A 14,997-nucleotide genomic window follows, 5' to 3' on the forward strand; every position below is an offset into this window, starting at 1 on the left:
GGGCTGGGCTTGAACTCGCCACCTCCAGCATATGGGGCCGGCGCCCTACTCCTTTGAGCACAGGTGCTGCCCCAACTTGTGTGATTTTTATCACTTTTTATTTTGAGGAATATGGACTGTTCAACCAAACAACTCTAGACCTTATCAAAAACATAAACTTCAAAATAAAATCACAATTAGACCAATTTTTGGGTAACTGCCATCTGTAAAACTTTGAACATATTGTAAATGGTAATCAAGCACTTCTAGAACTAAAAACTTACCTTCAATCAAAAGAAATGAAATCAGTTTTCCTGTTGGTTGTGTGATTAACCAACTACATTGTCTACTATCATCACAAAATGCCAAATTTACCCCAAGTACTATACCTCATAATGGGTGCTTGCAAATCCAGTATTTTCCTCATCTCTAAATTTAAAGCTGGAGCACACTGTTCTTCCTTAAAATGAGGTGTCCCCTTCATTTGTGGACTTCCTCTAACCAAAAAAAAGAGAAAGTTATTGAATTTGTCTCTACTTTGTAGCTAATATATACCTTATCAAATAAAGTGAATGAAATTAAACTTTCAAATCAGGTGTTCATCATTTAGATTCTCAAATGAAAGAGAGACTTAAATTTCATTGTAGCAAACGTATCTATTTACCAGTTGGAAAGAAGTAAGTTTGACCAATGTGATTTGGGTTTAGGGGAATGGCAAGGGTGGAGAAAAGCAGACAACCTGAGAAACAGAACCACTTAAGATAAAAGTGAACTGTCATCAAGAGAACTGACGTTTTGTTTAAAAAATGACTGAGGGTGCTACATGCATCAATGCCCATCTGTAGTCATAGCTACTTGGGAGGACAAGGTAGGATGATCACTGGAGCCCAGGAATTCAAATCCCAAATCTATGCTGGGCAACACAGAAAAACCCCATCTCTCATAAAAAAAAAAGAGAAAGATTTGAGGTCCCTTTCCAAGTTCGTAAAAACACATACCATTCTATTTAGTGCATGTCCCAACTGGTCCAAATTGTTAACTTCATCTTATCTTACTCGACACCTCATCATTGATTCCTATTTTTTGGGTGTGTCTCATAATTAAGGTTAGATTCAGGGATGCAATAAGGAAATACTTCACAAACTATCTGGTTAAGAAGAGAAAAATGGCTAACTTTTAAAAATCTATCACATTAAATATTAATAGATACACTAGAGTGGCTAGGTCAATGCCAATATAATTGACCTGTCACACACCTTCAAAAAGACACAGAGCTGTTTTGGATTCTTTATCTCTACATGATATAGGAACAGACTACTGTTCATTAGATTGCTATTCTTCAGTGTCTTTGCTGGAATCTAATAGCTATCTGTCTCTATCAACTATCTATCACTCTTGGCAACAATTAGAATGCCAATATCATCTTTCCCTTTCCAGTCACCTACAATCCTGTAAATCAATGTCAGTACTATTAAAATTACATGCAAAGAGCCAACAACTCCAATAGCCTTTAAAGTTCTTGGCTTTGTGAGTTTATTTTGATGCTCTGGAACCTTTCCTATTTACTTTTTAGTTCTAAAATATTTTCATATAAAAGGTTGGTTGTCCTTTATTACTATTCTGTCTTGCTACTGTCATGACCTGGAATACTTGATTCCTTCTATGTTTGAATGACTAAGTTAGCTAATATTTAGCTACACAGGTTCACATTCAACTATTATGTTGGACTGATGTAACAGCCACTATGACATAAAAGTAACTGATTTATAGGAGTCACATTTAAACTTCTGATCACACAAACTGTGACTAATTCCCTAAGTTAGTCTTCATGTATATCTGTTTTTAAAGTTAATTTTTATTTTTCAAAATAATACATACATAGAACTTAAAATTCAAATAGTGCTAGAAGGTTTATAACAAAGAAAAAAACAACACAGTAGTAGTCTCCTTTTAGTGGAAACTTAAGACATATCTACCAAATGCAATCTTGATTTGAACAAGCCGACTTCTTTTTCCTTTTGGGGACAAAGTCTCACTATGTCACCCTGGGTAGAGTGCCATGGCACCACAGCTTACAGCAACCTCAAACTCTTGAGCTTAAGCGATTCTCTTGCCTCAGTCTCCCAGAAGCTGGGACTACAGGCAGTCGCCATGGCTATTTTTTTTGTTGCTATAGTTGTCATTGTTGTTTTAGGCAGGCCAGGGCCAGGTTAAAATCTGCCAGCCCTGGTGTATGTGGCCGATGCCCTAACCACGAAGCTACAGGTGCCAAGCCAGAATAAGCCAACTTCTGAGTTAAAAATGGAGAAAACAGAACATGGACTAAGTATTTGCTTTTTATAAATTGTTGTTAAATTTTGATGGGTGTAATAATATTGTAGTTTTGTTTTTTTAAAATGTCTGTTACAGATAAAAATGAAACATTTATGGTTGAAATGATAAAATATCTTGAATTTCCTTTAATATTTTAAGTATGCATGTATAAAGAGACAGTATTGATAACTTTTGAATCTCAGAGAAAAGTGCCTTTGGTACCTGGGTTTTCATTACTTGTTTCTCTAATTTATATCTAAGAAATTCCAGAACAAAAGCCCAAACCAGTATGTTTCCCAAATGATTTACAGGCTTTTTGCTCCAATGTCATTCAGATTCCCACATATGGCTTTGGAGTTCATTGACATTCACAGAGTACTTATTTTTTCTTATCTGGAAGTCCTCAGGATCTTCTTTTTATCTCCAGTGGGTTCTGAAATTTCAGAATGATGCATTTTTCCTACAAATATGTGAACCAGTATCATTGTTTGCACTGAGCAATTGCTAAACCTGTTCAATCTAGTGATATCTTTAGGTATAGAGAAAAAAGAATCAGATATTTTGTTTCCTAAGATATTGATAAGTTTCTTCATTTCTTGTTCTGTTTCTGGGACAGCTATTAAAGTTAGATATTAAACCTCATATTTACCTCTAGTTTTCTATTTTCATTCTCTATCCAGGAAAGTTCCTCAACTATTTTTTTCAGTGTTTTAATTAACTTAATTTCTGCTATCCAATTTTTCTTTCTTTCTTTCTTTTTTTTTTTTAGTGGCTGGGGCCGGGTTTGAACCCACCACCTCTGGCATATGGGGCTGGTGCTCTACTCCTTTGAGCCACAGGAGCCGCCCTGTCCGATTTTCATTCCAAGAACTTTCTCACCACCACCACCCTTATTTGTTAAAGCATCTTGTTTTGTTTCATTAGAGACTATCTGTCTGAGGTCATTGATTATTTCCTCAAAGTGATGAGTTCCCAAAGCCAAGCAAGGGAACTTGACAACTTTTGCTTAATCCCCATCTTTAGTTCGGTATCTCACCCCTGCCTTTCTCTGTCTGGAATATGTCTGGTTTACCAGACAGTATATTTTCTATCTCCAGTGAGGTGTGAACATAGGAATCCTTACTTACTCCTTCTTTATTCAGCTTTTCCAAGCAATCCCTCTGTTGATGGCCCCTGCCTCACTCCTATATTCTTTGGTACTAGTCTATTTAATTCCTAAGCCTTTTGGAGCTTGAAATAAAACAGTACTCCCCCACTTTGTTTTTGCAGTATCCTGGAGGTAGACACTCAGATAAGTTTTCCAAAATTGTTACTCTTTCTCTTCTAATTTTTAGTTAAAGGGTTAGAAAAACTAGAGAGACTTTTAGATTTCATTAAAGATAGAAATACTATTTCAACTTTTCATCTGTTGGTAAAATTTTAAGAGTAGGAATGAAAAACTCATTATCTATCATAAAATTAAAAACTCTCTATTTCTGTTTATAGAAATACTCTATTAAAGCTGATATATCACACAGGATAAGAATTTTAAAACAGGGTGGTGCCTGTGGCTCAGTGAGTAGGGCGCCAGCCCCATATACCGAGGGTGGCAGGTTCAAACCCAGTCCCAGCCAAAAAAAATAGCTGGGCATTGTGGTGGGTTCCTGTAGTCCCAGCTACCTGGGAGGCAAGAGAATCACCTAAGCCCAGGAGTTGGAGGTTGCTGTGAGCTGTTACGCCATGGCACTCTACCAAGGGCAATAAAGTGAGACTCTGTCTCTTAAAAACAAACAAACAAACAAACAACCAAAAAAAGAATTTTAAAACAAATTTAAGTATATCATGATTCTTCAAGGGCTTCCATTTATAAAATTAGAGATAAATGTTATAGGAAAGTTTACATACTATCTTCCAAACATACTATAAAGTGCAGTAAATTTTTAAAAACATTATAAAAAATCTAACTTTCCAATCAAAAATAATATTACTGATAGCTCAACAATAAATCAATAAGGTATAATATCAGATAACTGGTAGAGAGTCGTGGAAGATAAGGCTGAAAAGATAAGTTGAACCAGATTATAAAGGGCACTGAAATGTCAGGAAAGCTGTAATAAATCGAGCACTCACTACTCATGAAATAGTGTACAAAATGTTCTACATGCATCATATTCACAGCCAATCATTTATAATCTTTTGAAATAGGGATTATAACCCCCATATTTCCAGAGGAGAAGCTGAAACCTAGAAATATTGAGAACTTTGCTTGTGGTCACAAAGTAAATAAGTGAAGGAGATGATATGTGAACCTATGGCTTTAATTCTAGGTTCTAAGCAACTGAAAATTATTATAAAATTAAAGAGACTGACATAACATCTGTCTGCACAAAGAAATAGTGAAATGAATGCTAAAGAATGGATTGGGGATGGAATAGGAGAGGGAGTAGATTGTAAAGGGTGTCCAACCTGTGCCCACAGGCTGCATGCAGATATTTGAAGATTTTTTTGCTTATTTGTGGTAGTGGCTATCACAAAAATTATGCATGGACCTTGTTTTTGGCTCATCAGCTTTAGTTAGTGTTTGAATATTTAATGTGTGACCCAAGACAATTCTTATTCTTCTAATGTATAGCAGATAAGAAAAAACGTTAGACACTCCTGCATAGATGTTCTTCACATCTGGGCACAAAGAAGAACTGTGGTTACCTGCTTACATAAATTAGGTGTGGATATATGACACTTTGCCTATAAAACAAGAGGGAAAGGGATATGTGTTACTTCTGAGGAAGGATTTAAGAGTCAATACTTGGTATACCATGCTCTGTTTTTAATCCCTCACCATGGGGATTTAGCCTATGCTAACTAACACAGTATACTACATCAAATAACTGATAGTTGTTAAGACTTTCAGTAAAATTTCAATAAAATTCAACAAAACAATAGTTTGTGAGTATTCTACATGAGTGATTTTTTTTTTTTTTTGAGATACAGTCTCATTATGTCATCCTTCGTAGAGTGCCCTGTAGTCACAGCTCACAGCAACCTCAAACTCTTGGGCTTCAGTGATTCTTTTGCCTTAGCCTTCCAGGTAGTTGGGACTATAGCCACCTGCCATCATGCCTGGCTACTGTTTTTATTGCAGTTGCCATTGTTGTTTAGCTGGCCAGACTGGGTTTGAACCCACCAGCCTTAGTGTGTGTGGCGCCATAACCACTGTTCTATGGGTGCCGAGCCTCTACATGAGTGATTTTATTGACTATGCAATTTGAGAAGTAGAAAGAAAAAGCAATGAAGAAAAGTAAATATGGTTTAAGAGACTCATGAAAACAATATCCTGCATACGCACAAATATATAATGGGAGTCTCAAAAGTGAGGGGACAGAAGACAAAATGAAGGTAGAGGAGGAAAGAGGAATATTTAAGAAATAATAATTGGATGATCAGAACACTTAAGAAAATTGTATAGAAGGGACATTTCTTAAACTGATAGTGGCCAAATTATACATCATGACCAAGTAAGTTTTATCCCAGGGTCTCAAGGCTGGTTCAATATACATAAATCTATAAATATAATTCAGCACATAAACAAATTAAAAAACAAAGACCATATGATTCTCTCAATTGATACAGAAAAAGTTTTTGATAATATCCAGCATCCTTTCCTGATTAGAACACTTAAGAAAATGGGTACAGAAAGGACATTTCTTAAACTGATAGTGGCCTTCTACAGTAAACCCACAGCCAATATTGAACGGAGTTAAACTGAAATCATTTCCACTCAGATCAGGAACCAGGCAAGGCTGCCCATTGTCTCCACTGCTTTTTAACATTGTAATGGAAGTCTTAGGCATCGCAATTAGGCAAGAAAAGGCAATCAAGGGTATCCATATAGGATCAGAAGAGATCAAACTTTCACTCTTCACAGATGATATGATTGTATATCTCAAAAACACCAGGGATTCTACTATAAAACTCTTAGAAGTGATCAAGGAATATAGCAGCATCTCAGGTTACAAAATCAACACTCATAAATCTGTAGCCTTTATATATACCAACAGCAGCCAAGCTGAAAAAGCAGTCAAGGACTCTATTCCATTCACAATAGTGCCAAAGAAGATGAAATATTTGGGAGTTTACCTAACAAAGGATGTGAAAAATCTCTATAAAGAGAACTATGAAACTCTAAGAAAAGAAATAGCTGAAGATGTTAACAAATGGAAAAACATATATGCTCATGTCTGGGAAGAATCAACATTGTATGATGGACATCAAAATGTCCATACTACCCAAAGCAATATACAATTTTAACGCAATCCCTGTTAAAGCTCTAATGTCATACTTTAAAGATCTCAAAAAAAAAAAAAAATTCTCCATTTTATATGGAATCAGAAAAAACCTTGAATAGCCAAGACACTACTCAGAAATAAAAACAAAGCCGGAGGAATTACATACCAGACCTCAGACTGTACTATAAATGGATAGTGATCAAAACAGCATGATACTGGCACAAAAACAGAGAGGTAAAAGAAAAAATAATTGGAAACTTTCCAAATTTGGTAAGACATGAATCTATATTCAAGAAGCTTGACAAATTCCAAGTAGGATAAACTCAAAAAGATCCACACTGAGACATATTATATTCAAACTGTCAAAAGATAAAGAGAGAATCTTGAAAGTGGCAAGTGACTCTTCATGTACAAGGGAAGGGACACTGTAGGATATCAGGCAACTTTTCATCAGAAACCATTGGAGGCCAGAAGGCAATGGGATAGCATAAAGTGCTGAAAGAAAAAAAAATGTCAACCGAGAATTCTATATCCAGAAAAACTATCGTTCAAAAATAAAGAAATTAAAAGATTTCCAGATAAACAAAAAATTGAGGGAATTTATCACAAGTAGACTTAAACTATTTGAAGAAAGTCCTTCAAGCTGAAATGAAAGGAAGAGACAAATTCAAAGCCATGTGAGCAAATAAATAATGACAAAGGGAGCTACGAAAGTAAATATAAAAGCCAGCAGTATATTTTTGGTTCAGAAATATGTCTTTAGACTTTTTCCTACATAATTTAAAAGAGACATGCATAAATAATTATAAATCTACGTTAATGGTCACACAATGTTAGAAGATATAATATGTGACAATAACATAAAAGGGAGAGATGAGAAGTACAGGAAAAAAATTTTGGTATATTATTGAAGCTCAGTTATAGCTTATTCAAACTGGACTATTGTACAAGATGTTAACTGTAATCTGCAACTGTAATCTGTATTAGAAAATAACTAAAACATATACATTAAAGAAAATGAGAAGAGAATCAAAATGGTACACTGAAAAAAATCAATTCTAAAAAAATGCAGTAATAGAGGAAGTCAGGAACAGACATATAAATAAACAAATAACAAAGCAAAAGTCCTACCTTATCAGTAATTACTTTAAATGTAAATGATTAAATGCTTCAATTAAAACAGTGTCACAACTGAGTAACAAACCTAAATGATTCTATTTATAAGTTGTTTACAGGAGACTCCAAGGACATAAATAGGTTGAAGGTGAAAGGATAGAAAAATATATTCCATGCAAATAACCACAATAAGGTGGCTAGGATAATATTAGAAAAAATATAGCAAGTCAAAAGAGATAGAGGAAGATTTTTATGGTAAAACGGTCATTCTAGCATGAAGATATCAATTAAAAATAGATATACATTTAACAACAGAATCACAAAATATATGAAGCAAACACTGACAGAACAACAATTGTTGGTATTGTTATATGGTTATTGAAGTTAGTCTTCAGTATCTCACTTTCAATAATGAAATAGAAAGAGACAGAAGTCTAGAAGCTAGTAGAGAATTTGAACCACACTATAAATCATTTAATTCTATGACACACACTGAAAAGTTTAACTCAAAACAGCAGAATATACATTATTCTTAAATGCACATGGAAAATTCTCTGGGAGGTGATATACATTAGGCCACAAAACAAGTCTCAATATATTAAAACAAACAAACCTTGAAACCACACAAAGTATTGTATCTTCTCTAACCACCATGGAAACTAAAAATCAGTAACAGAAAAAAAAAAAAACTGAAAAATTCACAATTATGTGAAAATTACATAATACAGTCTAAAACAATTAATGGGTCAAAGAGAAAACCAAAAGGGAAATTAGAAACTACTCTAAAGCCAATAAAAATAAAAATACAATATATGAGATACAGTTAATACAGTGCAGAGGGAAATTTAAAGTGAAATGCTTACATTAAAAAAGATATCAATGGCTCGGCGCCTATAGCTCAACCAGCTAGGGCACCAGCCACGTACACCTAAGGTGGCGGGTTCGAATCCCCAGCCTGGACCCGCCAAACAACAATGACGGCTGCAACCAAAAAATGGCTGGGCGTTGTGGCGGGCGCCTGTAGTCCCAGCTACTTGGGAGGCGGAGGCAGGAGACTCGCTTGAGCCCAGGAGTTGGAGGTTGCTGTGAGCTGTAATGCCACGGCACTCTACCCAGGGGGAAAGCTTGAGGCTCTGTCTCAGAAAAAAAAAAAAAGATATCAAATCAATAACTGAACTTTACATCCTACAGAACTTAAAGAAAAACAAACTAAACTCAAAGCTAGCAAAAGGATGGATATAATAAAAATCAGAGTAAATATAAATTAAACAAAACAGGAAAACAAAAGAGAAGAGAATAATTTCCAATGATAGAAATAAAAGTGGGGACATTACTACTCACTCTATAAAAAAACAGAATGGATAAGAGAATACTGTGAACAAACATATGGCAAAAACTTAGATAACCTATGTTCCTACAAACACAAATGAACAAATTCCTAGAAACACACACATTTCTATACTGACTTAACAGGAAACAAAACATATGAACAGACCTATAATAACGAATGACTCTGTAATCAAAAACCTTCCAATAAAGTAAAGCCCAGAATCAGAAGGCCTCAATGGTTACTTAGTGACTTACACTAAATAGTTAAAGAATTAACATCAATCCTTCTCAAACTGTTTAAAAAAAAAAAAAAGAAGAGGAGAGAACACTTTCTAATTCATTCCACGAGATCAGGATTATCCTGATACCAAAGCCAGACAAAGATACAAAATGAAAATCATGGCCTGTCTTACCTTATGAATATCATAAATGTAAAAATCCTCAACAAAATATCAGCAAACCAGATCAGTACATTTTTACAGGATTATACATGAAGACCAAGTTGGATTTATATCAAGAATATAGTGGTTGTTCAATGTAAGAAAATCAATTATGTAATACACTACGTGACTCTTCATGTACAAGGGACATGAAGAGAATAAAGGAGGGGAAATCCCAGGATAATCTGAAATGACACAGAAAAAGCATCTGATACACCTTCATAATAAAAATCCCCACCAACTATGAATGGAAGAGAACTTCAACATGATAAAGGACATATGTAAAAAAGCACATAGCAAACATCTTACTCAATGGGAAAGACTAAAAGCTTCCCTTCTAAGATCAGAAACAAGACAAGGGTGCTGTTTTTACCACTTTCATTTAACATCATACTAGAAATTCTAGACAGCAGTCAAGCAAGAAAAAGAAAGAAAAGCATCCAATAGAAACAGAAGTAGAACTATCTCTATTTAAAGATGTCATGACAGTATAACACATGGGTCATTACAAAAGTTTTAAGATACACAAAATAAGAAATGTAAAGTCTGCACAGATGGAAACAAACAAAGCCCTCCCAGCAACACTGATAAGCCAAGCAAGTTGAAACTTGCAGAGCTGAATCAGAAAGGATGCTGTTGACTGTGTTTCTTGGAAGTGAAACAATGGACCATAACAGTCTGTCTCAAAACTTCTACAGTGACCCAGGTATATATAGATAATCCTAAAGATCCACAGAAGAGTTATTAGAACTAATAAATGAATTGAGCAAAGTGCTAGGGGTTCACAATCAACACAGAAATCTTATGTATTTCTCTATATTAACAATAAAGAATTCAAAAAGGAAATTCAGAAACCAATGGCATTTACAATAGCATCAAAATGAATAAAATACATAGTAATAAATTTTACCAAGGAGGTATAAGAGCTGTATGTGAGAAGAAATTAAGGAAGCTCTTTGAAAGGAAAGAAATCCTGTGTTCATTAAATCCTGGGAGATTTAATATTGGGGTTTTTTGTTTGTTCTTTGAGACAGAATCTCCCTTGTTTGCTCTCAGTAGAGTGCTGTGGTGTCATAGCTCATAGCAACCTCAAACTCTTGGGCACAAGTTATTGTCTCACCTCAGCCTCTCAAGTAGCTGGGACTATAGGCGCCCCCCACAACACCCAGCTATTTTTAGAGATGGGTCTCGCTTTTCCTCAGGCTGGTCTTGAACTCCTGAGCTCAGGCAATCCACCTACCTTGGCCTCCCAAAGTGCTAGGCTTACAGGTGTGAGCCACTGTACCTGTCAAGGAAGACTCAATATTGTTAAGATGACAATATTTCCAAAAGAGAGCTACAGATTTAAGGTAAACTCTACCAAAATCCCAAAGGCCTTTTTTTTTTTGGCAAAAATGGAAAAGCTGATCCTAAAATTCCTATGAAAATGCAAAGAATCCTGAATAGCAAAAATATCTTGAAAAAAGAATAAAATTAAAGAACTCACACTTCCTGACTGCAAACCTATTGTAACTAACTGTACAGCTCCTTTGCAAAGCTCTAGGGGAAAAGGTACAGACACCAGTCACAGCTCTTGGGTAAAGGGTTGGTTAATCACTACTCCTGGAGCCCCTCAACTCAACTTCACCTTATCTGCTCATCTAGCCAAATGGTGTAAAATAATCATGGGGCGGAATCAGTGGAAAAACTCTGGTAACATCAGAGTGCATCAACTCCCCCAAGGAACAATACAGCAGACACAACTAAAGATCCTATTTATAGACAAATGGCTGAGATGTCAGAAATCGAATTCAGAGTTTGGATTGCAAATAAGATTAATAGAATGGAGGTAAAGTTGGAATTAGAAATTCAAGGAGCAATTCAAAAGTTTTCTCAAGAATTCAATGAATTCAAAGACAAAATCACCAAAGATTTTGACACACTGAGATAACAGCCCTCAAAGATTTGCAGCCCTCAAAGATCTGAGAAATACAGCAGAATCCCTCAGAAACAAAATGGAGCAAGCAGAAGAAAGGATTTCTGATACTGAAGACAAAGGTTTTGAAAGCTCCCAAGCACTCAAAGAGGAAGAGAAATGGAGAGCAAAAAAGGATCATTCTCTCAGAGAGCTTTGGGATAATTTGAAGAAAACTAATATTCACCTTATAGGAATCCCTGAAGGTGACGAAGTTGTTTCACAAAGCACAGAGCCCCTTTTTCATGAGATTATGAAGGCGAACTTTCCAGACATGCCAAGAGATTCTGAAATGCAGATAGCAGTTTCAGAACTCTAGTACAGCTCAACCCGAATAAGACAACCCCCAGACACATCATAATTAACTTCACTAAAGTTAATATGAAGGAGAAAATTAATATTCTGAGTGAAGAAGGTGGATACAAAATAAAAACCTAAATTTCCGAAAGAAAATGTGATTGAATATTTCTAAGCTATACTTTCTAATGAAAATACTTCAAAGGCTTGAATACAGATGCCCATAAAAAAGATAAATACCTCCACCAAGAGTGCTATGTACTCATACACTGATAAATAGAATAAAACATTCAAAACCTCTTTATAGGCTTTTAAAGAACAGGACGAGCCAGCAACTTTTCAGATGTAGTGTGACAAATTACTGTTTACTTGCACTAATAAAATAGAACCTAGCCAATTCAAGTCAGAGCTTATTAAAATTTTGAGTAGAAAAAATTGAAACACCATACTTTGAACCTTCAATTATGAGATGAATCTGAACTGAAAGTTAAATAAGCTAACTGAGAAAAAGAATGTGATGAGTAGGAAAGCAACAGTAGGAAATTACTAGATACCTATTTTAAAAATACATATATAAATTTCAGTTTTCTTTGTGAAAGTACAAGGAAAAGAAAATCTTGTGAAATATCTAAATCTATTACCATGAAAATGAATCCTCTGATCTAAACCTACAAAGACAGTCAAAAACTTAACATAGTTCCAGAATTCCTTAAGGAAATTTTTCCCTGCCTGCTAATGTTTTGTTAATTAACTTTATTAATTAATACAAATAAGAGTTAAATTCATAAGGTTTTCTGATCACAAAAACATCAGACTACTAAATAAAGATCAAAAAATTTCTAATATTAAACATTAAAAATAAATGTGAGGGCTTGGTACCCATAGCTCAGTGAGTAGGGCACCAACCACATACACCAAGGTTGGTAGGTTCAAGCCTGATCTAGGCCTGCTAAACAAAAATGAAACTGCAACCAAAAAGTAGCCAGGCGTTGTGGCAGGCACCTGTAGTCCTAGCTACTCGGGAGGCTGAAGTAAGAGAATCACTTAAACTCAACAGTTTGAGTGAGCTGTGACTCCATGGCACTCTGCCCAGGGCAACATAGTGAGACTCTGTCTCAAAAAAATAAAAAATGTGAGCTACATATATATTTAAGAAAGACTAATAAAAGCAAGTAAGACAATGATCTATCTGCTTATTACAGTTCAGGGTCACAGGTGGCCAGAGCCTACTCCAGCAGCTCAGGGCCAGGGTGAAAACTGACCCTGTACCCATGCTGGTATGAGGAAAATGTGTAAACTCATCAATTCCTGTCCAGGAATTAATTTCTTATTCTCATTATTACAATTAAATTACATTATTCAAGTATCTGCTATAATAAGAGTTTGTAACTATTTTAATGCATCTATCTTTGTAAACACTTAGAATTTTCAAGTTCTATATAAATGAATTCTTGGTCAAAGTTCCGAAGAAGAGTTAAATCTGTTATTGTTTACATTTGATACCAGTGATTTAATGAGAATTACTTCAAATTCTAGTTCACTCTAAAATCGTAGCTAAATGAACTAGAATTCCCTGTCTTCTGAACACTTAAGTTGTCAAATAGCCAGCAGGGGCAGATTACAATTAACAATTAAAAAGGCAACCTAGACAATAAAGCCAACTGCAACTAGATAAACTAAGAATCTAGTAATAACTCATTTTTCTCATTTTATAGATACACAGCACAGAAAGTTAACTGAGAAGTGGACTTTCCAAAATCATTCCTAATACAAAGTAGGATCTGAGTTGAAACGCAAGCCCTTCTGATTCCAAATGCCACACTCTTCTCCAGATCTCTAACCTGTCAGATATTTATTGAAGGTAGTACACAATAATATCAAGTCCAAGAAAAATATAAGTAGGAAAAATGAAACTAAGGCATTTTGAGAGTTCTGTTTTACTAATGTATTCTGCATAAATTAAAAGTAAAGTTCCCAAGCTTTCTATTCTGATGAATGAAGTGCATGTCTATGAATGGCTTCTAATGAGCAATGAAAAATGAAATGCTTCCGTGGGATAGGTCAAACTTTCCAAATCTCTGAGGAGGATGTAATTTCCCATCTAGTTGACAAAAGCAAAAACCAAACCATAGTACTTTCAAATGTGCCATAAAAAGTACACAGAAGCCTTACAAGAAAAATAAGAAGACTGCCTTTAATGGATGTCAAGTATGCTTTAGGAGGCTAGACTGGCGATACAGAAAACTCAATACAGAAATAATTCAACAGGCATTTATTTGAGCAAATTCTTTTCTTTCCTTTTTTTTTTTTTTTGAGACAGAGTCTCAAGCTGTCACCCTGGGTAGAGTGCCATGGCATTACAGTAACTCTTGGGCTTAAGTGATTCTCTTGCCTCAGTCTCCCAAGTAGCTGGACTACAGTGCCACAATGCCAGGCTTTTTTTTTTGGTAGTTGTCATTGTTGTTGTAGCTGACCTGGACTGGGTTTGAACCCACTAGCCAGTGCCCCACCTACTGAGCTATGGGCACCACATGAACAAATTCTTCTGTGCAGGAGATATCACATACTTTAAGTGCCAACTAAATAAAATAATAATGTGATAGATAACCTGAAAGATTTGGGGTTCAGGGAACAGGAAAATGCAGTTAAGTATATTTAACATACTGCTGTTTTTTGCAATGTAACTTACTTAAGGCCTAACCTTCTAAGAATAGTGATCACTCTAAAGTATCAGATCTGACAAGCCACCTTACTGAATTGGAAAAAGAAGAACAATCTAAGTCTAAACTCAACAGAAGAAAAGAAATATGCAAAATTAAATCAGAGATTAATGAAATCGAAATCAAACAAATCATTCAGAAAATTAATGAAACAAGGAGTTGGTTGTTTGAAAAAAATAAATAAAATAGAGAAACCTTTTTAGTTTAGTTTAGCCAGACTAACTAGAAATAAAAAAGTAAAATCTCTAGTAACATCAGTCAAAAATGATAAAGGGGAAATAACAACTGATGCCACAGAGATACAAGAGATTATCTCTGAATATTACCAGAAACTCTATGACCAGAAATTTGACAATGTGAAGGAAATGGATCAATATTTGGAATCACACCCTTTCCCTAGACTTAGCCCAGATGAAACTGATCTCCGGAACAGACCAATTTCAAGCACTGAGATCAAAGAAACAATAAAAAATCTAACAAAACAATGTCTTCGTCCATGGGTGGTGCCTGTGTCTCAAAGGAGTAAGGCGCCGGAGGTGGCAGTTTCAAACCCAGATCCAGCCAAAAACAGCAAAAAAAAAAAA

General features: G+C 35.2%; 1 protein-coding gene across 3 annotated transcripts in view; it reads right to left on the bottom strand.

The window, feature by feature from the left end:
* Positions 1-14,997, bottom strand: part of RIC1 (RIC1 homolog, RAB6A GEF complex partner 1) — a 150,252-nt gene that overhangs the window by 64,120 nt on the left and 71,135 nt on the right. For all 3 annotated transcript variants that reach the window (XM_003782896.1, XM_023508275.1, XM_023508279.1), the window contains exon 4: positions 369-476. In XM_003782896.1, the coding sequence (XP_003782944.1) occupies positions 369-476 (108 nt within the window). The remainder of the gene's footprint in view (positions 1-368; positions 477-14,997) is intronic.

This window comes from Otolemur garnettii, unplaced genomic scaffold (genome assembly GCF_000181295.1).
Source record: "Otolemur garnettii isolate 467f Iridium unplaced genomic scaffold, OtoGar3 scaffold00006, whole genome shotgun sequence".
Taxonomy (NCBI): Eukaryota; Metazoa; Chordata; class Mammalia; order Primates; family Galagidae; genus Otolemur; species Otolemur garnettii.